At 39.1% G+C, this 27,413-nt stretch overlaps 3 protein-coding genes across 3 annotated transcripts; all 3 read left to right on the top strand.

The window, feature by feature from the left end:
- Positions 1-4,515: 4,515 nt before the first annotated feature.
- Positions 4,516-7,041, top strand: LOC148973778 (uncharacterized). The gene is made up of 5 exons (XM_089118284.1): positions 4,516-5,002; positions 5,084-5,287; positions 5,470-5,597; positions 6,089-6,195; positions 6,280-7,041. The coding sequence occupies exons 1-5, from the start codon at positions 4,840-4,842 to the stop codon at positions 6,449-6,451; spliced, it is 774 nt and encodes a 257-aa protein (XP_088974410.1). The 5' UTR covers positions 4,516-4,839; the 3' UTR covers positions 6,452-7,041.
- Positions 7,042-14,461: 7,420 nt separating this feature from the next.
- On the top strand, positions 14,462-16,314 carry LOC148973777 (uncharacterized). The gene is made up of 5 exons (XM_089118282.1): positions 14,462-14,701; positions 14,780-15,025; positions 15,205-15,332; positions 15,571-15,677; positions 15,772-16,314. The coding sequence occupies exons 1-5, from the start codon at positions 14,557-14,559 to the stop codon at positions 15,941-15,943; spliced, it is 798 nt and encodes a 265-aa protein (XP_088974408.1). The 5' UTR covers positions 14,462-14,556; the 3' UTR covers positions 15,944-16,314.
- An 87-nt stretch (positions 16,315-16,401) lies between these two features.
- LOC120475499 (uncharacterized) lies at positions 16,402-22,018 on the top strand. Its single transcript, XM_089118283.1, has 5 exons — positions 16,402-17,728; positions 17,807-18,052; positions 19,003-19,130; positions 20,533-20,639; positions 20,734-22,018. The coding sequence occupies exons 1-5, from the start codon at positions 17,584-17,586 to the stop codon at positions 20,903-20,905; spliced, it is 798 nt and encodes a 265-aa protein (XP_088974409.1). The 5' UTR covers positions 16,402-17,583; the 3' UTR covers positions 20,906-22,018.
- The last annotated feature ends 5,395 nt before the right edge of the window (positions 22,019-27,413 follow it).

Below are 27,413 nucleotides of genomic sequence, written 5' to 3'. Positions count from 1 at the left end.
TTTTGCATTTGGGTCCTCTCTTACCTTTCATAACAGGGAGGGGGTCGACTCGAGAGAGAACCCAGTGATGGTGCCTTTGAGACATGCTTCGAGATGCTCAAACCAGAGTGAATCATTTGTCTCAAATCTGTAATTCTGAGCGTGTATCAAACTGCTAAAGTCATGTGATTCCAGTGAACGGGGCTTTGTTTACGCGTCAGCAAACACAGAACGTTCCCCTAACGTTCCCGAATGGTCCCATAAGGTTATTTTTTTGGGAACCAAACAAGAACGTTATAGGAACGTTCCATCTAGGTTATTTTTACGTTCCATTTTTATAACGTAAGGAGAATGTTCCGGTAACGTTCCCTTAACCTTAAAGGAAAGTTCTAGGAACGTTCTGGGAACCAAAAACTAACGTTCCCAGAGCCTAAATTTGTTTGCTGGGTAGCTGTTTCAAAATTATTTCAAATTTTAATGGTTCGTTGCTACGTTTCATGAGCCAGTGTGTATCTGATTTGTGATCTCGGATGGATTCGTGCACATTTAGTGACGCATTTGATAAAGGGAAGAGGCATATTTAATAGTCTTATTGGTCTGGTTCACCAAGCTTTCATAAAATGAGCCCTACAGGTTGCTAATTAAGATATCGTGCCTGGAAAGACGTCTCATTTTAAAATATATTAGATGGTTCGTTGATTGCCATTAATTACATCTTTGAAAAAACATTTGCGTTTGGTTTATAAAAGGTGTTTCACTGGTTTGAGTTTTCTCTACACTTGCAAATCATTATCCCTTTGTGTTAAATGCCAAGGCCCAAAGTCTATAATCTTTGGTTTAAAGGTTACACTTTACGCTCACACGTGTCTAGGTTTTAGCCGGGCGCTAAAAGCTATCAGTCGAGTTAAAGGGCTTTAACTTGTATGGTAGGGTTGCTATAGGGAGCTAACTTTGGCTACACACAATCACTTATTTACATAAGTGGTGCTGTTTTCAGATTATCAGAAGTGCTTGCTCGCACTTCGAGACCAATGCCAACCAACAAGCTGAACGTTTGCATTGAGAACTCCAGCTTAGAAACATGACGTTACATGCAAGTGATTTCACAAATCAAAGCATCACAGACCCTTCACAGACAATGGCGAATTACTAGTTAGCTAGGCTAGAATTTACACCACTAATTCGACGGGATTGTTTCATATGAGTGGTTCAGTGGTTTAATATAAATACAATGATGTAATGAATAACAGGGCCTTAATTGGTGACTGAGGAGAATCGCTCAATCACCTTCAAAAATGCAGAAAATGGGGATTTCTTCGCCCATAATCAGATTAATTTGTTCTGGTGCCATTTATACATGCTGCTAATCTGAGATTTCTTCTTTAGAGAAGGCTTACTCTCGATTTAGAACTGAAATTAGGATTTCTTTGCTGATATCAGGAGTTTCTCATCGTACAATTTAAACATACATTATGGCATTGAGAAACTTTCTGCCGTTCCAAGGAAGGCGCATTCAAGCTATATATAATTTGCTGATTTGATCAGAAATTCGTGCAAGATTTCCTGTCCTGTCTGGTATGTGTCGACTCAGGCTGTTTGTTGCTAAACTTGTGCTTTGCCCAGATTCCTGCTGATGTGAGCTGACTAGGATCCGGTGTTACTGTCAGCCGTCCTTGGTTTCGTTTTCTCTCCTGTCTACCTGGACCACCTGTAGCCTGCAGTGTTCTGTTCAGTGGTGAGACCAAGTCACAAGTAAGTCTCGAGTCTTTGCATTCAAGACAGACAAGTCCAAGTCAAGTTGCAAGTCCTCGAGTTTGAGCTTCAAGTCTTAAATAAGTCATTAGTGCTTTTTGCACAAATTACTGTCTCAGTGTTAATAAATATAGTAAATGAAATTTGTACTAATTTATATCAGGAAGGCTTTTAAAATATGATATAATATAATAATATTATCATATTTATTCAAACTTAGTGGATATTGATTGTTTGGTTGTCTGATTGGTGTTCATTGGGAAAATTAATCGTGATTTGCTGATTACGATGATAGATGTCAGGCTCCTGTATGTCTGGTAAGTTTTACGATGTGTTGTCGTGTTGTGTGACATTGTCAAGCTGTGCAGATGTCCAGGTGTTATGAGAAACGTGTTTAGCCAGAGTTCATTGCGCTTTTGATCCACAGTGTTTGGCGTTTGCTTGTGTTAATTATGTGAGCTATGAGTTCACACTTTTGACCAAAAGTTACTGAACCGATAAGCCTACGAGCATCTCTGAGGATTATCTTAGTTCTCAAACAAAAATGGCCACAAAGTTGCATATTATACAGTGATGTGAATAAGTTTGGACACCCATGCTAAAGTTGCCTAAAAAGAGGAATAAAAATCATCTTTTGGATATTGATCTTAAATGCCTTAATTAGAAAAATGAGGAAAACTCCAACCTTTAAGGACACCAATTCTTTGTGAATGAATAATGTATCATAAATAAATACATTTTTATTTTTAAAAGCCAGTTATTTCATGGATCCAGGATAATATGCATCCTGATAAAGTTCCCTTGGCCTTTGGAATTAAAATATCCCCACATCATCACACACCTTCCACCACACCTAGAGATTGGCACGGTTTTACTTCAGTTAGCCTAATAGCTGGTTTGATTTGCATTGAAAGATGATCTTATGGAAAGCACCCTAGGCATGGTGGAAGGTGTGTGATGATGTGGGGATATTTTAATCCCAAAGGTCAAGGGAACTTTATCAGGATGCATATTATCCTGGATCCATGAAATAACTGGCTTTTAAAAATAAAAATCTGCCTGACTCTATGGGAATTTAACATTGGACTTATGCACCCTGTATTTTAAGGAAAAACATTTATTTATTTATGATTCATTATTCATTCACAAAGAAAATTGGTGTCCTTAAAGGTTGGAGTTTTCCTCATTTTTCTAATTAAGGCATTAAGATCAATATCCAAAAGATGATTTTTTTATTCCTCTTTTTAGGCAACTTTAGCATGGGGGTCCAAACTTATCCACATCTCTGTATAGCCAGTGTTGGGAAAGTTCACTTATTCATCAACTACTTCAAAGTGCAGTTCACAAATTTTAAAAATGAACTAGTTAGGTTTTAGTGCTTGTACCGATAAGGGGTAGCCCTATAGTATCCTAGGCTACGTCCACATTAATCCGGATACATTTGAAAACGGGGTTTTCGTTTAAAAACGCTCTCAGTCCACACTAGCGTTTTCAGCCGTTTTCTGACGTTTCAGTGTGGATGAGAAACTTCTAAATTCACTTTACTGCGCATGCGTGAAACTTCACAAAAGCTCACTGAGAGAGACGTCCCAGACAGCAAACTGACATTGAATCAACGTGGAAACGACGTCTCTCATGACATTGAAACAACGTTGATTTTGCTCATCGAATTAACGTTGAACCAACGTCAGACGCGGCATTCTTCAAAGCTAAATGAAAATCGAAAATTGGTTTGCTTTCATAACGTTGAAACAACGCGTTGATTTTAAGTTGATTTTCCGTTAGTTTCGAAAGAATGACGCGTCTGACGTTGGTTCAACGTTAATTCGCTGAGCAAAACAATGTCAGATCAACGTTGTTTCGATGTCATATTTCCACGTTGATTCAGTGTCAGTTATTCACTTTGGAGAGCGTTTTCCAAACGATACGTTTTTGTTGACTTAAAACGCCGTCTCAGTGTGGACGGAAGGCCAAAACGCAGAGAAAAATATACGTTTTCAAACGAAAACATATTAGTGTGGACATGGCCCTAGTGAAGTCCTCTTCTGTGAGTGGTAGGTTTAGGTATGTTTCAAGAATTTAGTCCCAATCCCCAATATGGGGTAGGCTTTACTGTTTATGAACACTAAAGCCTAGGATTGGGACTAACCCCCTCTCCCCCATAAGATGTCTTGTGATTGGTTCATTTTACGGCCAATCGGTTTATAGAATCTACTAAAGTTCGTGATTAAAAGAAGTGCAGCGCCAAAGAAACAACGGTCGTCGTGGACTTGGACTTTTACTTTATCAAGTGTGGGAAGTCAAGACACCAAACAAAAAGAGCTGGTATAGGTAATCTTTATGTATGGTTTAATATGTTTGTATGGTTTTCTCAGATCAATGTTTTTACCTCGCCAGGCTCTGCTCACGGTTGGTTTCAATCCAATGTTCAGTCAAATTTTAATAAAACACAATAAAATACGCTGGGCGCTATCAAACAATAAACACTGTCATGGTGATTTGCATACCCAGATAGCAAACTGACGTTGAATCAATGTGGAAATATGACATCGAAACAACGTTGATTTTGCTCATCGAATTAACGTTGAACCAACGTCAGACGCGTCATTCTTTCAAAACTAACGGAAAATCAACTTGAAATCAACGCGTTGTTTCAACGTTATGAAAGTACCAATTTTCGATTTTCATTTAGCTTTGAAGAATGCCGCGTCTGACGTTGGTTCAACGTTAATTCGATGAGCAAAATCAACGTTGTTTCAATGTCATGAGAGACGTCGTTTCCACGTTGATTCAATGTCAGTTTGCTGTCTGGGGATGACTGACATATCGGCACATTGAACATCTTTCTCTCCAAATAGGCTTAATAATTGTATTAGCACTAAATAAATGAAAGTGTATTGCATAGTCGATTTTAGGATCTACAGGAAATGACCACACAGAGAATTATTTTCTGCCATCAGCGCTATATCACATGTTCTTGACCACAGTGGTTTAAAAGCAAAAACTCAAAAGCGGAAGTTCAGAATAACAGTGCAGTGCACTTGAAGAAATAACTATCTCTTAACTAATAACTAATAAAATAATAATCTCTTAACACCAGCAGGTTGAATGTCTTACGGTAATATGAAAATTCCCAGGAAACATGGGATGGACAGAGAAGATGATGAAGAGGGGAATATCTATGCTAATACTGATCCTATAAATAGTTTGGATGTCGGGGAAGAAACAGAGAATTTGGACACCAACAGACACCAAAAGCCTCAACACACAGGTACTGAGATTCATTTTACCATATCACACACTTTTGAGTAATACGACGAGTAATTAATCTCTTCATATCTGTGGTTTTCAGGAAGTGTTTGTGTGAAGATCAGAAGCTCCAGAACAGTGTGTTTGGTTCTGCTGTGTGTTCTTCTGCTGACTGCAGTCGTAGTGCTGTGTGTCCACATCCACACAAAGAGCACAAACTACACAGAAGAGAGAGATGGGCTACTAATGAAGAACAGAAACCTGACCAATGAGAGAGACCAGCTTAGAAATCATATTCAGAGTCATGGTGAAGTTTCTTTAATCTATGTAGTTATTTTCTAAACACAGACACTGTTAAAGCTTGATGGAGTTGGGTTGCGCTCTCAGTAACTTTCAGTGTTATATTATATGAGTTTACTAGCTGTTTTAAGTTACTGACAGTCGAGTGTAAATGGGAATAAAAAGCTAACCTAAACTGCTTGTTTACAGATGGATGGACTTATTATAAATCCAGTTTGTACTATTTGACGATTGAGACGAAGAGCTGGGATGCGAGCAGAAGATTCTGTAGAGAGAGAGGAGCAGATCTGATCATCATAAACAATACAGAGAAACAAGTGAGTGTGTGAGAGAGATTGTGTTTGTGTGTGTCTGTAATTAAAATAGTAGTATAGTACAGTATAAATAATGTGATAATTTGCCTGGTTGTTACCCCTTTATTCCCTATTTTTTTATATATGAAGAGTTCAGATGCAAAAGCCTCTAAATGCCATTTGAAATTTTCTTCTTTAATGATGATTTTTTATCAAACTTGTATATTTAAGTTCAGTAATTTCACTTAAATAACAATTAATAGGTAATTATCATTGCAATTTAAGTGAAATTACTGAACTTAAATATACAAGTTTGATAAAAATCATCATTAAAGAAGAAAATTTCAAATGGCATTTAGAGGCTTTTGCATCTGAACCCTTCATATATTGATCCCTTATACCTACACGTACACTGTACTTATAGAAAGGTACGCTGTATTTGTTTTAGTTTCGCTGTACTTTGCTGACTGTAATCTAAAGCGTTACAGAAATACGCAACTGTTTCATCTGCTCAGGATTTTGTGAAGAACGTGTATGGTACTGCTATAGTCTGGATTGGTCTGACGGACCATGATGCGGAGGGCAGATGGAAATGGGTTGATGACAGCACACTATCCTCTGGGTGAGACTCGACTGATTATCATCTAATAGTATCATATCACACAGAGAGCATCACTGAACATCTGATACTGACCTGTATTTTCAGGTTCTGGGCGACTGATGAGCCTAATGGACATACACTAGAGAACTGTGTTGTGAATGTGGATCATAACCGAAGGTGGCCAACTTTATCCGGCTGGCTTGATATTGCATGTAATTCAGATTTTAAAGGGATCTGTGAGAAGAGAACAGCACATATTGATTTGGTGCAAGTTTAACAGCACAAAACGTCTGCGATAATTGATTTCTTATCTAAAGCAGTGTTTCTCAAACTTGTTCCTGGAGGACGCTCTCAACTGCACATTTTGAATGTTTCCTTTGTCAGACACACATTTCTTATAAAGAGCTGATGAGTTGAATCAGATGTGTTTAATTAGGGACACATATATAAATGTACAAAATTGAACTCCTAATGACTGGCAAAGTGAACTTCAGAGAGTATTCTGCCATATCAAGTGATATTCCTGTCCGAAGGAAGTGGACATCTTCAGTTGTTATTATCTGTACAATATTCAGTTCTACATCACCAGTCATTGCTTATCAGTCCAGTACGAAGAAATAAGATTTAATAAAACAAAGGCGTTAAAAAGGAGTTCAGGCTCCAGCTTGTGGCACATTATGAGATGTTTAACTGTAATTTCTCACCATCAGCATTAACAAGTGTTTGTCCATCACCAAACCGATGTGTATATTTCTAATTTATTGCAGTACAAACTGTATTAACTGTAATCAATAGGTGCAAAGGTTAGCCAAGCACTAACGTGACGTGAATGACTAATGTAACATCAAAATTTGCAAAATAAATCTTGCTCCATCCTTTATCTTCACTCAAATTATTAAGAACAAAATACAATCTTCATTCATCTGTTTCTGATGAAGTCGTCTCATTACAGTGTTATATAAACGTAGACTTGGGTGACTTTCTACAATGTAAAGACCTTCAAAAATTATTGTTCGATTGATGCAATTCATCTAAGTTTTAGCTGCATCTACATGGAGATCAAAACTATGGAGTGTTCCAAGCAAATCTAAAAGTTAGTCAGTAGTGCTAGTGATTATTCCTGCTGTTTTGATCACTTATTTAAAGGAATTTTTCAACTCCCCAAAAGTTAAACAGTTGAGAGAGTCCGCGGCGGCGGGAAGGCGTCCTTCTTGGTCACTTGGTTCTACGGTAGTCCACACAGAACCTCCAGGCACCAGTCTCCTTTCATACCAGGACGATCGGGGATGCCCGAGGGCTACTCCTCTCCCGAATAATTCCTTTCTCCAAAATCCATCTCGACCAGTAGACAAAGAAGGGTCCATCTAGGGGGTCCCCACCACTTGACCCACAGTGGCCGGCAACTCTAAAAACCCCCTTGGGAATCACGGCGAGAGCCGCACTGGTGACTATAATGTCCAGGCTCTCCACAGCCATTATAAATCGGGCGACCCTGTTCCGACCCCTGGGCCGGCAGGCCGGAATGGGCGTCTTCCTGGGTCTCTGCTCCCGTCCAGGCTCTCCACAGCCAATTACAAATTGGGCGACTCTGTTCGTCCCTCTGAAATTTAGGGCCGGCAGGACCCCTTGCTGGGTCTCTGCTCCCGTCCGAATAAGAACGTTCCCGGGGCAAAGTCAAAGGATTTGGCCGTGCCCGGAGGAGCTCCTCCAGAAGGGTCTCCGACATCTCGGTCATTTGTTCACAGACAACTTGCATGAGTTCAGCATGTAAGGTATGCTTCCAAACGGACAGCCCAGGACGGGTAGAATCGCTCATTCCACTAGCGGCCATGCAGACAGAGGGATCTGCCGTCCTCGCGTGGACTAACTCCAAAGCCAAGGCCTCTCTTCCAGTTCCGGCTGACCTAGTCTATGCAGCCTAACATTGAATTATAGAAGTCTATAATGTATTCCGTCCTTCGGATGAGACGTTAAATCGAGGTCCTGACTCTCTGTGGTCATTAAAAATTCCAGGATGTCTTTCGAAAGAGTAGGGGTGTAACCCCGGCATCCTGGCCAAATTTGCCCAGTGGCCTCTGGCCATCATGGCCTCCTAATCATCCCCATATATACCAATTGGCTTCATCACTGTCTCCTCTCCACCAGTAAGCTGGTGTGTGGTGAGCGTTCTGGCGCACTATGGCAGCCGTCGCATCATCCAGGTGGAGCTGCACACTGATGGTGGTTGAGGAGATTCCCCTCTCTAAGTAAAGCGCTTTGAGTGTCCAGAAAGGCGCTATATAAATGTGATGAATTATTATTATTATTATTATGTGTATGCTAGGGCAAAGAGATGTGTCTTTAATCGAGCTTTGAACTGACAGAGTGTGTCTGCCTCCCGGACAATGTTAGTGTGGCATAAGCGGTATAGGATTTTACTTTATCTTGTGGTGATAATTGTCGACTACGCCACCCTGTACCAATCAGGGAAAATCTAACTAACCCAGCAATTTATATGGGTCACACAGGTTTGTGTGTGCCAGAAAGGTCAGAGACACGAGTACACAAAAATATATAAATGGTCTTTATTGACGTACAAGAATCTTCGTTAAAAATAGATATACAGATTAATAACAATTAACAAGAGAGGTAATCACAGCGGGCAATATATAATGGGCACATCAGCAGTCCTCTACCCACGAGGCTAGGAGGAGCAGCAAGAAGATCTACAAATCTTATCAAAACACTTATACCAAACCACCAGACTGAGTCTGCCGGCAGAAGGACCACTTAATGGCTTTTCCAAAAGCGCAATCTTACTCACACACATGTCACCATGCACTAGATCACACACACATGCACAGGCACTGCAAAAGTGTCACCCACTGCAACACCACATATCACCATGCATGAGAAGGTCCTTCCGCCTAGCCACCTCAGTTCCTGAGAAAACAAATACGCTGAGTTAAGTAAACACAAAAATAACCACAGAGAATATCACAAATGCAGCACACACACCCACACATTGGCTCTCATACAAATAACAGTCCGGTTATACATTTGCGATTACTCTAGAAGGAAAGGAAGTACCCACGGCGCGATCGCAGCGTTAACACGTGGTTCTCAAATGCACTCAGGTTATACTAAGCGCAATTCACTGCAGAAACAGGAGGAAGATCGTGCTGAAGACGAGAGCAAAGAACGGTCCGGAGGATGAGAGAGAAGACCAATGCCTTAAAGAAAGCCAGATGTTACTAATGTTCTTTTACTACAATTTCCATCCATTTTACACAACACTTACCACAAGAGAATATTCCTCACATATAATTCCCTGTGGCTACTGTTTACAGCAATCATCAAGACCGCCGATTAACTGGAGTACAGGAAGAAACACATTAATAGTAACATAGCGACCCACTATTACCGCATCCCAGTACTCAATACAGAGACAGAACATACCTGAAGGGTGAACAGACACTCACTCCGAATTGATAACGTGCACCGTCGGAAAAGTGCTGATGGACAACTACAATTTGAAGGGATGACAACACATCAGTAGTGTTCTAAACCCCTGATTTAAACCAGACGCGATCAACACATACCTGAGACTCGAGTGAATGAAGCCCGCGGGGGGCGGAGCAAAGACGTCACGCATCTCCGGATACAGCCAACCCGCATTAAATAGATCATACTTTCCCCTGATAGGATGCCACAACTGTCAATCACTTAACTGATTATGTCACATTAGGAAGATTGTTCCACAATTTTGGTGCTAAATAAGAAAAGGATCTACGGCCAGCAGTCAATTTTGATATTCTAGGTATTATCAACTGGCTGGAATTTTAAGATCGATGTTTAATAGGCAGCCAATGCAGTGTTGACAGCGGCTTGGTTCCAGACAGGCCAAGACAGTGAGAATCGGTTCCAGCCAGACAACGGTGAGTATATGTTCAATGTTCAATTTCTTTATAAAGCACATTTTAAAGGAGCATTTCACCCATTTCAAAATGAATCTTTATTGAAAGTGGATCATATATGTAGTCGAAATGTAAAAGAATTTTTGAATTTGGTGCCCTCTTGAGGGACGAGGGACGTTAGAGGACGGCGTGAGGCCGGTGGCGTGAGCGATAATGAAAGACACCTGTGAGACGCACCGGTCTCGCATCTCTCATTTTGGCTTTGAAGCAAGTGAAAAGGGGCAGCCGGTGAATTTGGATGAGGCAGTATGCGTTATTTGTCGCAAAAAATATCCGTCTCACGAGGAAATACTACTAATTTAAGATCCCATCTGAGAATTAAACACCCTGCGGCGTTTGCTGGACTTGGGTGCAGCACACCTACAACCTCAGGCCAGCAACGATCTCCGAGGCCTTCGCGAGAGGTGCCAAATACCAAAGAGGCAGCGATCAGTGGTGAGTACTTACTGACAGCGTTACACGTTATTTGGTTGAAGAAATGATACCATTTCGTACGGTTGAGAAGCAATCGTTTAAAGCCATGCTACAGGCATTTGATAAGCAATATGTACTTCCTGACCGAAAATACTTTTCTCAAACAGCTATCCAGAAAAGCACGGGTGAAAACCTGGCGGAAGCTCTCAGGTCCCTGGACGAGAGGAAACTGGTCTGTATTACCACAGACAATGGGGCAAATATTGTGGCTGCAGTGCGCAAACTTGGCTGGACATGACTAAATTGCTTTGGCCATAATCTGCATTTAGCCGTCACCAATGCACTGAAGGCAGAAAAGGACCGCACTGCCCGAGCCATGGGTGTGTGCAGGACATTGGTGACGACTTTGGAGAGCTGGCAAAAGAAGAAAAAGCTGCAGAAAGAACAAGTCGAGCTCAATCTGCCCCAACACTGCTTAGTTCTGGTGAGTTGTGCTAAAGTTCGATTCTTCTTTCTTGAACACTCATCCAAATGCAACTTGCTGAAACTTTTAATAATTTATTCTACAAAATAATGGGTTGCAAACGATGACAAAACCTGTTCCATAATTCCTATTAAACCCAAAAGATATCGAGATATCGGTCAGTTATACAAATAAATGTTATTTAATATTATTGTTTATGATGTAATAATTATAATTTTTCAAAGCGAATACAAAATAACGAAATCTAAAATCCTGTAAATAAACTGGGCAAAATTTATGGAAACGCCAGTCAATGCTCTGAATTTCTGCTGCCCATTTTCATAATCAAGATAAGATACGATTTTATTGATCCCGAGCTGGAGAAATTCGCTTGTTATAACAGCATAGGGAGCCTTGCACATTGTGCAAAAAAAAAAAAAAAAAAAAACATAGGCTAAATTGTGCGCACAATTTAGTCTAGCCTATTAATTCGTTCCCTCGTTTTATCCACAAGTTTCCGAGGGGCGCTCCTGTAAAAAATAAAGTGGGTGAAACTTCCGGTGACGCGGCGGAAGTAGCATTCCAATGGTGTTTTGTGTGTTAGTTAGCGAAGAGGCTAGCTGTTTTTCGGAGAATTATTTTACTATTTAAAGACGCAAATCTTTATGAGAGATGTCGTTACGGAGCTCAGGGACAACATGTGCTGTTCGCGGTTGTATGTATAACCTGACTAAACTAGTTCAGTGGCTTAAACGTGATTGTTTTGAACATAAGCTGAAAACGAAATCAGAGTGATCCTGCCAACGACTGTAGTTTCCATCACCTCCCAAAAGACGACGAATCTTCCTGTGTACATTTGTTTAAATTCTTAATATTCTATAAACTCTCTCAGCATGTGATTGGCTGTTCGCTACTGATGTTACACCTAAACTCAGGATCAAAGCCTGTGTTGACAGAATACCAAATGTATTCAAGTAGCACATTCATTTATAATTTTGAATAAACTCCAAAGCACAATGACTAAGTGTGTATTTTTTATTTTAATTGTTTGTCAGCTCGCACAACTGTCTGTCACCATGCCTTGATGAGTATTGATTATTAATAATGTTATTATAATACTCCCAATCAACTACTGCGGAGGATAAAGGTACTGTTATTTCACCCTTTTGAATTTCGTTGAGGTTGTGTTCCCACATCGTTAGCTAGTTTGGATCGCTATAACTTGAATGACTGTCAACTGTTGAATGAACGAGTGTCAAGCATGTCAAATCGTGCTTTGTTTACTTCCAACCGGAAGTCGCGCCCACTTTTGACGCAAGGCCTCATGGGGCGTAGGAAACTTGTGGATAAATCTTGCGCACAATTTACTATTTCGTTTCCTCGATTTGCAAAATTATTTACTAATTTGTTCCCTCTATTTATATAAATCGTGCGTACGATTTAGCCATTTTTTTCTAATGTGCGGAGCTCCATAAAATTAAACACAACAGATGGCAAAAATACACATATAAATAGTGGCACGATGTATAAATAAATATTTTTTTATTGCACAGGACAACAACAGCCTAATTGGGGATTAATTTTTCTTATGTATTCACAGGATTGTCCTACCAGGTGGGGCACTAAGCAGAAAATGGTTGCGTGCGCTCTCGAGCAACTTCCAGCCATTAGGAGGGTGTTGATGGATGACCGGCGCAGCCAGCATTTGATACCGACGTGGCAGGACATCGAAGTCCTCGAATCCGTTAATGCAGCACTGAAGAAGGTCACAGATTTTCCGAGAAGACAATTACAGCGTCCTCTGTTAAACCAGTCCTACAGTTATTAACCGAGGATAGTTTGCTCCCAACTGATGAAGACACGGAGTTGACTATGAAAAGAAAAATGGTTGGAGTCTTGAAAGACAAATATAGTGCGCCTGCAAAACAGCAACTATTGGCAAAGGCCTCATTCATTGACCCAAGATACAAGGTATTATGAGATATTATGGGGGTCCAATACTTTACAAAACATTAGCAATCTACCATCCCTCAACTTCTTAACATTTTCAGCCAAGTCCGATCATCTTAATCGCTTTAGATAACTTCAGGGAATTTATAATACTGAAAGATCCAGCAACAATGTTCAACAATACCTTAAAGTCCCTGTAAAGTCAAAATTAAGTATGTGTTCTGAGTTTGTCACACCACAGAAAAATGTGTAATTAGCCACCCAGCCAAATTTGAATGATAAAAAAAGTACATAAAACAAGCTATCAAAATCATGAAAAAATGAGCAGATTCTCTGCTCTCAAACGCTGGGGGCGTGTCCGCTGGCTGTGCTGAAACCACGCCCACTCACCGGAAAGCTGTCGACGGTGATATTAGCTGATTAGCTTTTGGAGACGGGAGGATGAACACTGAGGCGGGAGATCGTCGTTTCGGCCCCGTTCACCAGTAACAGCGGATTATCAGTGAATCCCAGTTGTCTCTGAGGAAAGTTTATAAAACGATCCAGTGTAAAACGATCACTACAGAGGCGGGTGTTGGGGGTGATCCTCAGCTCTTCATCAAGGTTGGCTCTCTAAAATCCTCTTCTTGATGTGATCGTTTTTAAGGGAATTTAAATGAAGATACCGATCTGTTTTGTACATGATCGCATCCAGGTAGTAGCCTATGCATGTCCGTGTCGAAGGCATAGAAAACTGTAGGCTCAGCTGTAGTAACTAATAGTACTGACAGACACTCGCGATTGAGCGGTGAATGCGAATGTGCTCGGGGAGTGTGTGATCAGACTCTGTGCGTCATCAAATAGGGGCGTGTCCAGCAGCTCATGGGCTCCAGTGCGTCACGGAGCCCTGTTTTAGCCCCGCCCAATTAATCCGTAAAATTGTTTAACGGTCTAACTCCACCTTTCAGTACTTCACAGTTCACAGACTTTGTAATATGTTTTAGCAATACATATGTAACATTTATAATGCGTTTAGAACTTTTTTGTAGAATTGACTTTACAGGGACTTTAAACTCTTCTTTTCTTCTCCTTTTCATATGCAATCCATTTTTACTGACAGTTTTAGATTGTCTTTCTTTTCCGATTTTCTACGATACTCCATCCATTACTTCCATTCCCTCCATCATCCATGCCAAAATTTTTATCCCCCATTTCCGCATCACTTCCGGATTCTATGCAACTTCCCATCATGCAACTCCAGTCACAGATCAGCTGTTGCAAATCCCCCTGAGCAGAGATTACTATCCCCCAGAGTCGATTTGTTTTCCAACTCAGTGCTTCTGTTTTATCTCTTTCACTTGGATGTTATAAGTTGTAAATACAGCTGAATAAAACAAAAATAGTTTTTGTGCGTTTTCATTTCAGGCTGCAAAGCAAAAAATGTGATTATTTTAAAGGGGGGTGATTCTTTTCTCACTTCTCACTGAATATGTCAATAGTCAGCATTTTTTTGCATCCTAACAGGATATCACATGTTCCTGAAACGCATGAAGTTCAGAATAACAGTGCAGTCCACTTGGAGAAATAACTATTAATAATCTCTTAACACCAGCAGATTGAATGTCTTATTACAGCAATTTGAAAATGGACAGAGAAGATGAAGAAGAGGGGAATATCTATGATACTGATACTATAAATAGTTTGGATGTCGGGGAAGAAACAGAGAACCCGGACCCCAAAAGATACCAACTGCCTTATCACACAGGTACTGAGATTCATTTGACCTTATCACACACTTTTGAGTAATACGAGTAATTAATCTCTTCATATCTGTGGTTTTCAGGAAGTGTTTGTGTGAAGATCAGAAGCTCCAGAACAGTGTGTTTGGTTCTGCTGTGTGTTCTTCTGCTGACTGCAGTCGTAGTGCTGTGTGTCCACATCCACACAAAGAGCACAAACTACACAGAAGAGAGAGATGGGCTACTAAACAACATTACCAATCTCACAGAAGAGAGAGATGGGCTACTAATGAAGAACAGAAACCTGACCAATGAGAGAGACCAGCTTAGAAATCATATTCAGAGTCATGGTAAAGTTTCTTTAATCTCTGTAGTTATTTTCTAAACACAGACACTGTTAAAGCTTGATGGAGTTGGGTTGCGCTCTCAGTAACTTTCAGTGTTATATTATATGAGTTTACTAGCTGTTATAAGTTACTGACAGGCGAAATGGGAATAAAAAGCTAACCGCTAAACTGCTTGTTTACAGATGGATGGACTTATTATAAATCCAGTTTGTACTACATGACGATTGAGGCGAAGAGCTGGGATGCGAGCAGAAGATTCTGTAGAGAGAGAGGAGCAGATCTGATCATCATAAACAATACAGAGAAACAAGTGAGTGTGTGTGAGAGATTGTGTGTTTGTGTGTGTAATTAAAATAGTAGTATAGTACAGTATAAATAATGTGATAATTTGCCCCCTTTATTCCCTAAACTTTATATATATTGATCCCTCATACCTACACGTACACTGTATTTATAGAAAGGTACGCTGTATTTGTTTTAGTTTCGCTGTACTTTGCTGACTGTAATCTAAAGCGTTACAGAAATATCCAACTGTTTCATCTGCTCAGGATTTTGTGAAGAACATGTATGGTACTGCTATAGTCTGGATTGGTCTGACGGACCATGATGCGGAGGGCAGATGGAAATGGGTTGATGACAGCACACTATCCTCTGGGTGAGACATCACTGAACTCGACTGATTATCATCTAATAGTATCATATCACACAGAGAGCATCACTGAACATCTGATACTGACCTGTATTTTCAGGTTCTGGGCGACTGATGAGCCTAATGGACATACACTAGAGAACTGTGTTGTGAATGTGGATCATAACCGAAGGTGGCCAACTTTATCCGGCTGGCTTGATATTTCATGTAATTCAGATTTTAAAGGGATCTGTGAGAAGAGAACATCACATATTGATTTGGTGCAAGTTTAACAGCACAAAACTTCTGTAATAATTGATTTATTATCTAAAGCAGTGTTTCTAAAACTTGTTCCTTGAGGACGCTCTCAACTTTCCTTTGTCAGACACACATTTCTTATAAAGAGCTGATGAGTTGAATCAGATGTGTTTAATTAGGGACACATATATAAATGTACAAAATTGAACTCCAGAAATGACTTGCAAAGTGAACTTCAGAGAGTATTCTGCCATATCAAGTGATATTCCTATCTTCAGTTGTTATTATCTGTACAATATTCAGTTCTACATCACCAGTCATTGCTTATCAGTCCAGTACGAAGAAATAAGATTTAATAAAACAAAGGCGTTAAATCGGAGTTCAGGCTCCGGCTTGTGGCACATTATGAGATGTTTAACTGTAATTTCTCACCATCAGCATTAACAAGTGTTTGTCCATCACCAAACCGATGTGTATATTTCTAATTTATTGCAGTACACATGCGGGAACTGTATTAACTGTAATCAATAAGTGCAAAGGTTAGCCAAGCACTAACGTGACGTGAATGACTAATGTAACATTCAAATTTGTAAAGACCTTCAAAAATTATTGTTCGATTGATGCAATTCATCTAAGTTTTAGCTGCATCTACATGGAGATCAAAACTATGGAGTGTTCCAAGCAATAGTCAGTAGTGCTAGTGATTATTCCTGCTGTTTTGATCACTTATTTAAAGGGATTTTTCAACTCCCCAAAAGTTAAACAGTAGAGAGAGTCCGCGGCGGTGGGAAGGCGTCCTTCTTGGTCACTTGGTTTCATTTACGGTAGTCCACACAGAACCTCCAGGCACCAGTCTCCTTTCATACCAGGACAATCGGGGCTACTCCTCTCCCGAATAATTCCTTTCTCCAAAATCTTGAGGGAATGACTCTTGCTGGCCTCGAAAAGTCATTAAAGACATCATTAAAATAGCTCAATCTTAACTTTATCAAACGACAAGAACACTTTTTGTGCGCCAAAACAAACAAAAATAACGACTTTATTTCAGCCAAGTCAGAACATCTCCTTAATCGCTTTAGATAACTTCAGGGAATTTATAATACTGAAAGATCCAGCAACAATGTTCAACAATACCTTAAACTCTTCTTTTATTCTCCTTTTCATATGCAATCCATTTTTACTGACAGTTTTAGATTGTCTTTCTTTTCCGATTTTCTACGATACTCCATCCATTATTTCCATTCCCTCCATCATCTGTGCCAAAATATTTATCCCCCATTTCCGGATCACTTCCGGATTCTATGCAACTTCCCATCATGCAAACTCCAGTCACAGATCAGCTGTTGCAAATCCCCCTGAGCAGAGATTACTATCCCCCAGAGTCGATTTGTTTTCCAACTCAGTGCTTCTGTATTATGTCTTTCACTTGGATGTTATAAGTTGTAAATACAGCTGAATAAAGCAAACATAGTTTTTGTCCGTTTTCAAAGCAACAAAATGTGATTATTTTAAAGGAGGGCGATTCTTGTCTATACTCACTGAATATGTCAATAGTCAGCATTTTTGTGCATCCTAACAGGATATCACATGTTCCTGAAACGCATGAAGTTCAGAATAACAGTGCAGTCCACTTGGAGAAATAACTATTAATAATCTCTTAACACCAGCAGATTGAATGTCTTATTACAGCAATTTGAAAATGGACAGAGAAGATGAAGAAGAGGGGAATATCTATGATACTGATACTATAAATAGTTTGGATGTCGGGGAAGAAACAGAGAACCCGGACCCCAAAAGATACCAACTGCCTTATCACACAGGTACTGAGATTCCTTTGACCATATCACACACTTTTGAGTAATACGAGTAATTAATCTCTTCATATCTGTGGTTTTCAGGAAGTGTTTGTGTGAAGATCAGAAGCTCCAGAACAGTGTGTTTGGTTCTGCTGTGTGTTCTTCTGCTGACTGCAGTCGTAGTGCTGTGTGTCCACATCCACACAAAGAGCACAAACTACACAGAAGAGAGAGATGGGCTACTAAACAACATTACCAATCTCACAGAAGAGAGAGATGGGCTACTAATGAAGAACAGAAACCTGACCAATGAGAGAGACCAGCTTAGAAATCATATTCAGAGTCATGGTGAAGTTTCTTTAATCTATGTAGTTATTTTCTAAACACAGACACTGTTAAAGCTTGATGGAGTCGGGTTGCGCTCTCAGTAACTTTCAGTGTTATATTATATGAGTTTACTACACTGTAAAAAATATTGTTGGTTTAACTTAAAAAAGTAAGTAACCTGGGTTGCCTTAAAATTTTAAGTTGATTGAACTGGAAAAAGTGAGTTAATAAAATGAAGGACATTAATTTAATCATCAGAAACTCAAAATAATAAGTTATCTCAACTAAATAAATTATTATAAAGTTGATTTGACAAAAGAAAATATGTTGTGATAACAAATCTTGAAAATATTTTTTTTACAGTGTGTCACTCAACCGTCAGTAACTCAGGGACACATTGGTGTCTCTTAACCCCTAGTTGCTCCAGAGGCGTGCGACCTCTGACATATACAGCAATTGTAAGTCGCTTTGGATAAAAGCGTCAGCCAAATTAATAAATGTAAATGTAACTTAAAACAGCTACACTGTAAAAAAATATTTTCAAGATTTGTTATCACAACATATTTTCTTTTGTCAAATCAACTTTATAATAATTTTATTTAGTTGAGATAACTTATTATTTTGAGTTTCTGATGGTTAAATTAATCTCTTTCATTTTATTAACTCACTTTTTCCAGTTCAATCAACTTAAAATTTTAAGGCAACCAGGTTACGTACTTTTAAGTTAAACCAACAATATTTTTTTTACAGTGTAGTAATCACAACATTTTTTTTCTTTAGTCAAATCAACTTAAATAATTTATTTAGTGCAGATAACATATAATTTTGAGTTTCTGATGATTAAATAATTCTCCTTCATTGTATTAACTCACTTTTTCCAGTTCAATGAATTAAAATTTTAAGGCAACCAGGCTACTTACTTTTTTAAGTTAAACTGAGCTAAGTTTCTAAGCTAAACTGCTTGTTTACAGATGGATGGACTTACTATAAATCCAGTTTGTACTACATGACGATTGAGACGAAGAGCTGGGATGCGAGCAGAAGATTCTGTAGAGAGAGAGGAGCAGATCTGATCATCATAAACAATACAGAGAAACAAGTGAGTGTGTGTGTGTGTGTGTGTGTATACTACTTAACTATATTTGGGGAAAGATTTGTACCCAGAAGTGACCAAAACCTCCAAAATCCTTCCTTTAGGAACTCCATTTGTTAATCTAGTATACAAATGAAGTAATTTAAAGTAAGTAAAGTTGTTTTAAAAATGCATAGTTTTCTGTGATGGGTAGATTTAGGGGTCGGGTTAGTGTGTGTTGGGTATGTTTTTTTCTATTATGTTACAGATACAATAAAAATACATACTCACAATCATGAATTTGTATACCGTGAGATTTTAAGCTTAAGAATTCCAGGAAAAGGAGTTTCCCCAATGCGTACAACTACGCAATATGAAGTGACCGTTCTCGAAAGGGTACATAAACTGCACTTACGTCAAGCTTCATGTTGCACTTCACAATTTGCCTACTTTTACATCAAACGTGAACTCAAATCTCATGCCCGTGCTGGTGACCCGGAAGCGAAAAGATGAGTAAAGTACGAGAACATTTCTGGGTGTACCGTATTTTCTTTTAATACATAGGTTAATACAGAATAGCAATGGGATAAGACTCAGTCATAAGAAGTAGTGAAAAAGAAGAAGAGGAGGAAGAAGTCAAGCAAGAGAAATAAAAAGGGACAAAACATGCTACTTGTAATGTATAGTTTTGTTCTGGGTTCATGTTTCATGTAACATTTATGTTGCCCGTCCTGTCATGTGATTCCCTCGTCCTCATGTGATCCTGCCATGTGCTTGTGTCATGTTGTCATTGGTTAATTGTCTTGATTGTGTTTACAGATGTGTCTTGTTTAGTCACTAGTCCTTGTGCATTTAAGCCGTCATGTTTCCCATGCATCGGTGAGTTGTTTCTACGTTTAAGTTAATGTTTAATTCAAGTCTTTATTTATAGCCAAACATGAGCAAAACAAACTGCACTTGGGTTCTTCTGCAACCCGCCTCGAGTGGACTCCATTACACTACTTTCTGTCAGGACTTTAGTATTTTAAACGAAAAGTTGATTCGAAAAATTATTAAGAAGTGTAAAAATCTGTTTTGAATTGTTTTTCGAATAATGGTTTCAAAGTATTGGATGAATTGTATTGTACTTAGCTTCATGGAAGACGAGTGTACAAGCACTACTTTCATTTACAGACCGCAGATATCACACTTCATAGAACAAGTGTGTATTTTCCCAGTAATTAAAACAAATAGTAGTACTTACAAATAATATGTACAGTATAAATAATGTGAAATTTTATTCCCTATTTTTTTTATATATATTGATCCCTCATACCTACACGTACACTGTATTTATAGAAAGGTACGCTGTATTTGTTTTAGTTTGGCTGTACTTTGCTGACTGTAATCTAAAGCGTTACAGAAATACGCAACTGTTTCATCTGCTCAGGATTTTGTGAAGAACGTGTATGGTACTGCTATAGTCTGGATTGGTCTGACGGACCATGATGCGGAGGGCAGATGGAAATGGGTTGATGACAGCACACTATCCTCTGGGTGAGACATCACTGAACTCGACTGATTATCGTCTAATAGTATCATATCACACAGAGAGCATCACTGAACATCTGATACTGACCTGTATTTTCAGGTTCTGGGCGACTGATGAGCCTAATGGACATACACTAGAGAACTGTGTTGTGAATGTGGATCATAACCGAAGGTGGCCAACTTTATCCGGCTGGCTTGATATTTCATGTTATTCAGATTTTAAAGGGATCTGTGAGAAGAGAACAGCACACGTCGATGTGGTGCAAGTTTAACAGCACAAAACTTCTGCGATAATTGATTTCTTATCTAAAGCAGTGTTTCTCAAACTTGTTCCTTGAGGACGCTCTCAACTTTCCTTTGTCAGACACCCATTTCTTATAAAGAGCTGATGAGTTGAATCAGATGTGTTTAATTAGGGACACATATATAAATGTACAAAATTGAACTCCAGAAATGACTTGCAAAGTGAACTTCAGAAAGTATTCTGCCATATCAAGAGATATTCCTGTCTTCAGTTGTTATTATCTGTACAATATTCAGTTCTACATCACCAGTCATTGCTTATCAGTCCAGTACGAAACGTAGACTTGGCTGACGCTCCCTTTTCGACAATGTAAAGACCTTCAAAAATTATTGTTAGATTGATGTAATTAATCTTAATGTTAGTTGCATCTACAAGCATAGATCAAAACTGTGTTTCACTCGCTGAAAGGTCAGTATTTATGCACGAGATGGACGCAACTATGTACGCTTAGACCAGTGCTTCTCAAAGTGGACCGTGAACTATAGCCAAGGGGTCGGCTAAATAATTTCAACACATTCTCATCCCAAGGCGTCATATACGACCCTTTAGCATCAGCTTCGGTTATGGGTAGGTTTATGTCTGGGGTAGGGTTAGGGTTAGACCACTAGGAGGCCCATACATATCTGCATCTCATATTTACGCTAAAGAGTGCCATGTGCGTTGGATGTCTACGCTTTGGCAAAAGTGTCGTATATGACGCCTTGGGATGAGAATGCGTTGAAATTATTTAGCAAAAGAACGGGCTGGTAATTTATAACAGCCTACGTTTTTTTTTCCGGACTATAAATCAGTTTTTTATCATCTGAAAACATGATGTTTATTCAAAAGTGACTTATATAATGCATTTAACCTCAAATAATACAATGTAGAGACCTAAAGGTTTCTATAGATAGATAATCTGTATTTCTTATGTCAAGTATTCGCTGTGTTTTGGTTGATTTTTGGGGCACGTGCGTGAGAAAGGAGACAGAGATGGCATGAACCCGTATTCAGTTGTTTTCTTTATTTTTAAAGGCATGACATTTTGTAGTCATTTATAATGTAGCCTATATACAAATAAAAAATGGACACTTTAATGTTGTGAATGATGTACTCTTGTCTTGTCTGTTTGACTGTAAATAAGAGTTGTCCTTTGTCCCGAGTAATCGCGCCAGCGTCTGCACGCACAATATGTCAGTTCTAGCACTGCTGGATTTGACATTAGAGGCTTGATAATTATCAAAATAAAAGTGCATAGGGACAGTTATGTGCTAGATGGCCCCCCCCAACACCCTGTATGCCATCAGTAAGAAGGGCTACATGGATGGGCCCCTGTTCGTGAGGTGGATCGAACATTTTCTGAAGCATGCTCTGGCAGAGCGTCCACTACTGCTAACTTGCGACCAACACGAGACCCATATGTCCAAGGACGTGGTGGACCTCTGTCGGGGCAATGGTGTGGAGGTGGTGTGCCTGCCAAGCCACACCACCCATGACCTTCAGCCCCTTCAGAGGCCTTCACCAAGCTGGCTACAAATATGGGACTGGTTAGGGGAGAACATGTCCTGGGGAAAAACTACTTTTCTTCCATATTAAAATTTGCTAACCCAAAGACGGCCACCGTGGAGAACATAAAGAAGGGGTTCTGGCTGACAGGTTTGTTCCCCCTGAACAGGCACGCACTGGAGGACAGTGATCAGGTACAAACAAAATAACAAAAAATAGACACTTCATAGGCTAAATACAATAGAAACAATGCAAACAATAATAAGATAATATATCTTTATATTATAAAAATAGGCCCAGATATACTAATATCTTTATTTCCTCTAATTTACATTTCAGATGATGATCATCCCTCCAGTGGCAGTCCACCCAGCCCCTCCTGCCACCCCCATCGCCACGGCCAAAGTTTTGTGCATATGGTTGGGTTGCGAGTTTCTGAGATTGTGTTTTTTTAACACCTACTCCCGTATAATGGAAATCATTATGAACATCAGCTATGCTAATTATTTCCCATCTGCCTTTCTGCTGTTATCTCGGGACTCTTGTCCCGAGAAAAATGGCGTTAAGTCAAGTCAAGTCACATTTATTTATATTGCGCTTTTCACAATACAGATTGTATCAAAGCAGCTTCACAGTGATAACATGAAAGTAGCACAACACAGATCAACAACATTGCTAAACACTAAATAACCCCAACTGAGCAAGCTCAAAGCAAGCCAAAAGCAAGGCGACAGTGGCAAGGAACCAAAACTCCATCAGATTGGATGGAGAAAAAACCTTGGGAGAACCCAGGCTCAGTCGGGGGCCAGTTCTCCTCTGGCTTACATTCATATTGTTTAAATATAAATATTAAATATAAATATTGTTTATGAATCAAACGGCGCCATAACATATCGCAGGCGTTGAGTCGTCTCATCACAGGCGTTGGGGCATCCGAAATCCCCGTGAGAGGCTGGACACAAAACTGGACCTGACGAACGCCATTTTTCTCGGGACAAGCGTCCCGAGATAACAGCAGAAAGGCAGATGGGAAATAATTAGCATAGCTGATGTTCATAATGATTTCCGTTATAACTCACAAACTCTCCGTAACCCGAACTCTCCGCAACCCAACCATACGCGCCGACCCGTTTGTCTAGTTAGTCAGTTAATCCGTTAGTCAGCTCCAGTTATGTATCCAGCCTCTCACGGAGACTTCAGATGCCCCAACGTGATGAGAAGACCAACGCCGGTGAAGAGACGACTCAACACCTTGTTCTCTTGAAACCTAGAGTTGGAGGGACACTGCAGAGGAGAGAAAAGTTATTCTTGTTCTTGTATTGCTTGCTGGGGCCATCTGACCCAAAGTGAATAGCATCAAACTTCATGTGAGTCCAAATGGCAGATGCATCTTGTCGCTTGGATTCTGATACTGTGCAAAAGCCTGTCTTCTGTTCTTCTGTATAATACATGCCAGTGTGCAGGTTGAGCTGTGGGAGGTTCGGACCAAAATGGCATGACTGTACCTCAGACATTGCATTTCCACGCCTCAGAACGTCCACATGCACAATTACTGTGCTATCATTGCACTTCTCAATGCTCCTGTACTCTCTGGTCTGGTTCTGAACTGAGCACACGTGTGTTGTTTCTGTCTTCATATCGTTGGATAAGCTCTCCCAGTGTGCCACTGTGCATCACACGTCTTGTGTTGAAGTGGAGCCCATCTGCAGTTTGATCCTGAACTCGTTCCCATTGCTGCCATTCAACTTTGGTCTGTTCTTGCTGTGGTGTGGGAAGTGCATGATTGTGGAGACACCGGGCGCAGGAGCGAAGAAGACATGCCTCACTTGTTTGTGAACAGCAGACAAGTTCAAAACTATCCTCCAGTTTGCTAGACTTGACGACACCATTTTCTCTTAGGACTTCAAGCATCAGCTTCAGGGTGGACATGTTAAGCTTGACAACACACAACTACAAACACAATATGACGAAAATTAGGAAATATAAGTCTAGATACTTACTGAGTAGATGTTTTAACCTCCACTGAAGAAAGACCAAACAGGGGAGGGGATGTCACTGAGTACATCAGTTGATTTCTTAAAGCGTTTACCCAAAAATGACAGGGTGGACAGCAATTTCAGGGACACATGCAAAATGCTTAATATTATTATGAAAATAAAATATAAATAATCAAAATGACTTGTTTTATTAAATAATTTGTTGAGGACAATAAGAACATTCAAAAAGTATTTTAATTTTATGTCATTTAACCACTTTTTACAATCAATCAAGTAAGCTGAGTAGCGTGTGGGACATGCCAAAATCACATACATGCAATCAAAGAAAATGGTATAAAATCAGAAAAACACATTTCAAGAGACTTATCATCGTACTTGTATGTGTGTAAGTGTTGGGCCATTTATAATAAAACCTCAGAATTTCATTATGTTCATGATGACTGAGCGATTCTGATGAGGACACCAAAGGCACTTTATAGTGATATTGACCCTAGTAGTATAAACTAAATATAATACTTTCATCTTTTCATTTGAATTACTGAAATTCACGAACTTTTGCATGATATACAAATATTTCGAGTTTCACCTGTATAATTCTAGCCTCCGTTGAGGACCATTTGGAGGTTTTTGTCACCACCGTCAGACAGAAAACCTCACGGTGGTGACAAAAACCTACTCTTTCACATGATATGCATGAGTTGTTCACATTAGCCATCTTGTTTTCCCTCTGTTGCTAGCTACTTCAGGCCTCCTCTTAAAAAGTATACACTTATGTCATAATCTAATCTAATATTTTTTATACAAAAGAGACGGTGTTGACATGTTATGGTTATGACATTAGCAGTGTCCAAAAATATGAACAAGTTGAAGAGAAAATAGCAAACTTATGGGAGCTTGAGTGATCTTGATGCATGCAGTAGAGCTGAAGATTTGAAAATGGGGTCCTCAGGAATGTAGTGAACCTTGTAGTTGCCTGATTTGATTGCTTTTTCATAAATATCTGACGGTGGTGATGAATATGTGGGACACATTTTGAGGAACCACAAAATAATAGTAAATATTGTTCAAAACTCACTGTTTGTAGTTTTTAATACATATTGCAATGTACTCCTTCATGTGGTAAATATATTATTCAATTCAATTATTATTTTTAGTTTTTTTAATCAAGTTGAAATGATTATCATTAAAAATAAACCTATAAAATGACCTTATAAGGACCCCCAGATTAAAACCTTGATTTGTCTGCATGAAAATGTTATTAATTTCCAACAGAAAGTGGGACATGTTTTTGCCAAAGTTTCAAGAATCGGTGACTTTCATGTTATCACTGTGAAGCTGCTTTGATACAATCTGTAGGCCTATTGTAAAAAACGCTATATAAATAAATGTGACTTGACTTGACATGTAAATGTGTATACACTACAATCTGTCATATAACCCTCATGAATGAAACAAAGTCATTTTTAGGCAGAAAGAACAGCTCACTCAATAAGTCGAGGTTTTAAATCCCTTTTTGGCAAGTGTAAAACTACATGGTACTGGTCTAATTTGCCGTTTAAAGGCATTGCAAGAGGTAAAATGACTGGATAAGATATAATCTGTCAAATAAAAACCATGAATGAAATAAAGTAGCCTAATTACCATGGACAAAATGTTAGGTCTGCAGGTTATGGTCATTTGTTCCTGATAAAAGCAGCTAGACGTGTAGAAACTGGGGCGATTGACGCTACAATAGGCCTATTTCACAAGATGGCGACTGGGACCGGAAGTAGGGTCAACTTTTTTTCGGTGAAAGCATTTAGCGCTAGCACAGTTGCAGCGGAGGACAAATATGCGGAGAGTAAAAGCGGTCCGTCATGTTGCTTACCTGTTTATGAGAAGAAACAACCTAATTTATCACTTCACAGCTTTCCGTGTTTTCATGACACAACTGGGGAGAAGTTAAATCACGTCAGACACAGACGACAACAATACGACCAGCTGCGATCGACATTCATTCTCAAAATGGACTGTGAACAGCTTGTTTTCTCTCAATCATTCATATATCTGACAAAAGTAAGAATAGCAGATGTTTTCAGTTTTGTTGATAGTTTTCAGGGAGCTGTGAAAACATCGAAATTGGGCAAAGGTTACAAATTCTTGACGTTCGCTTACATAAAGTTTCATTCGTTAATGTCATGACACTTGATAATTGCTCACATTCAACGTAAATATACAGTATATAACAATAAAAAAAACAATAAATAAATTGAAATGATGTCTGATTGTAGGCTATGGGTGAAATCTAGTGTCTTTTGTTAAAAAAAATTATATGGAATTATATGATCTTTTCATAACAGCTAAAATCTTTCAGACAGTTAAATATTGTGTAATATCATGATTTAAAAAAAAACATGTAATATCACTCACTTCATTTATGCAATCTCCTGGACTAATTAGTGATAAAAAAAAAACACACATGATGGCACGAGATCACTTTTCAGTTTTTTCATAATAGTGACTTTTTATCAAACGGGAAACTCATGAATATTAATGTATGCCCCGCCCGTTGTCACAGACCATAGACATATACACTAGACCTAGATTAGAACGAATGCGTCAATAGAGCTGCCATCTTGAAACAGGGGAGCCCCTCCACTTTAATGCATCAGCGTCAATGTAGTAGACACAGGTCTAACGCAAATAAAATCACCATAAATCATCATGAATGGGATTTTTCTTGTTTTTTTGGTTTGTTCCAACGGTCAGACATGTATTTATCATTGATTCCAGAAAGAATTTTTTTTTTTTTTAATTAAAAAAAAAACAAAAACCATTCTTCCTAGTTCAGATTTCATCCGTGAACTTCATACGCTGCACAAAAGTCCGCCACCATCAATGAATTCGAAGTAAAGGCAGAGAAATATGAACACATTAGAGATCACTATTACCCCAAAATTAATAAAATATTCCCCCAATTTAACACCTGTAATCCGACCCAAAAACTTTGTTTCA

The sequence above is a fragment of the Pimephales promelas genome, chromosome 13, assembly GCF_988280905.1.
Source record: "Pimephales promelas chromosome 13, fPimPro1.hap1.1, whole genome shotgun sequence".
Classification (NCBI taxonomy): Eukaryota; Metazoa; Chordata; class Actinopteri; order Cypriniformes; family Leuciscidae; genus Pimephales; species Pimephales promelas.
Note: the sequence above shows the minus strand (reverse complement) of the source record. Positions and strands in the feature narration are given on the sequence as shown.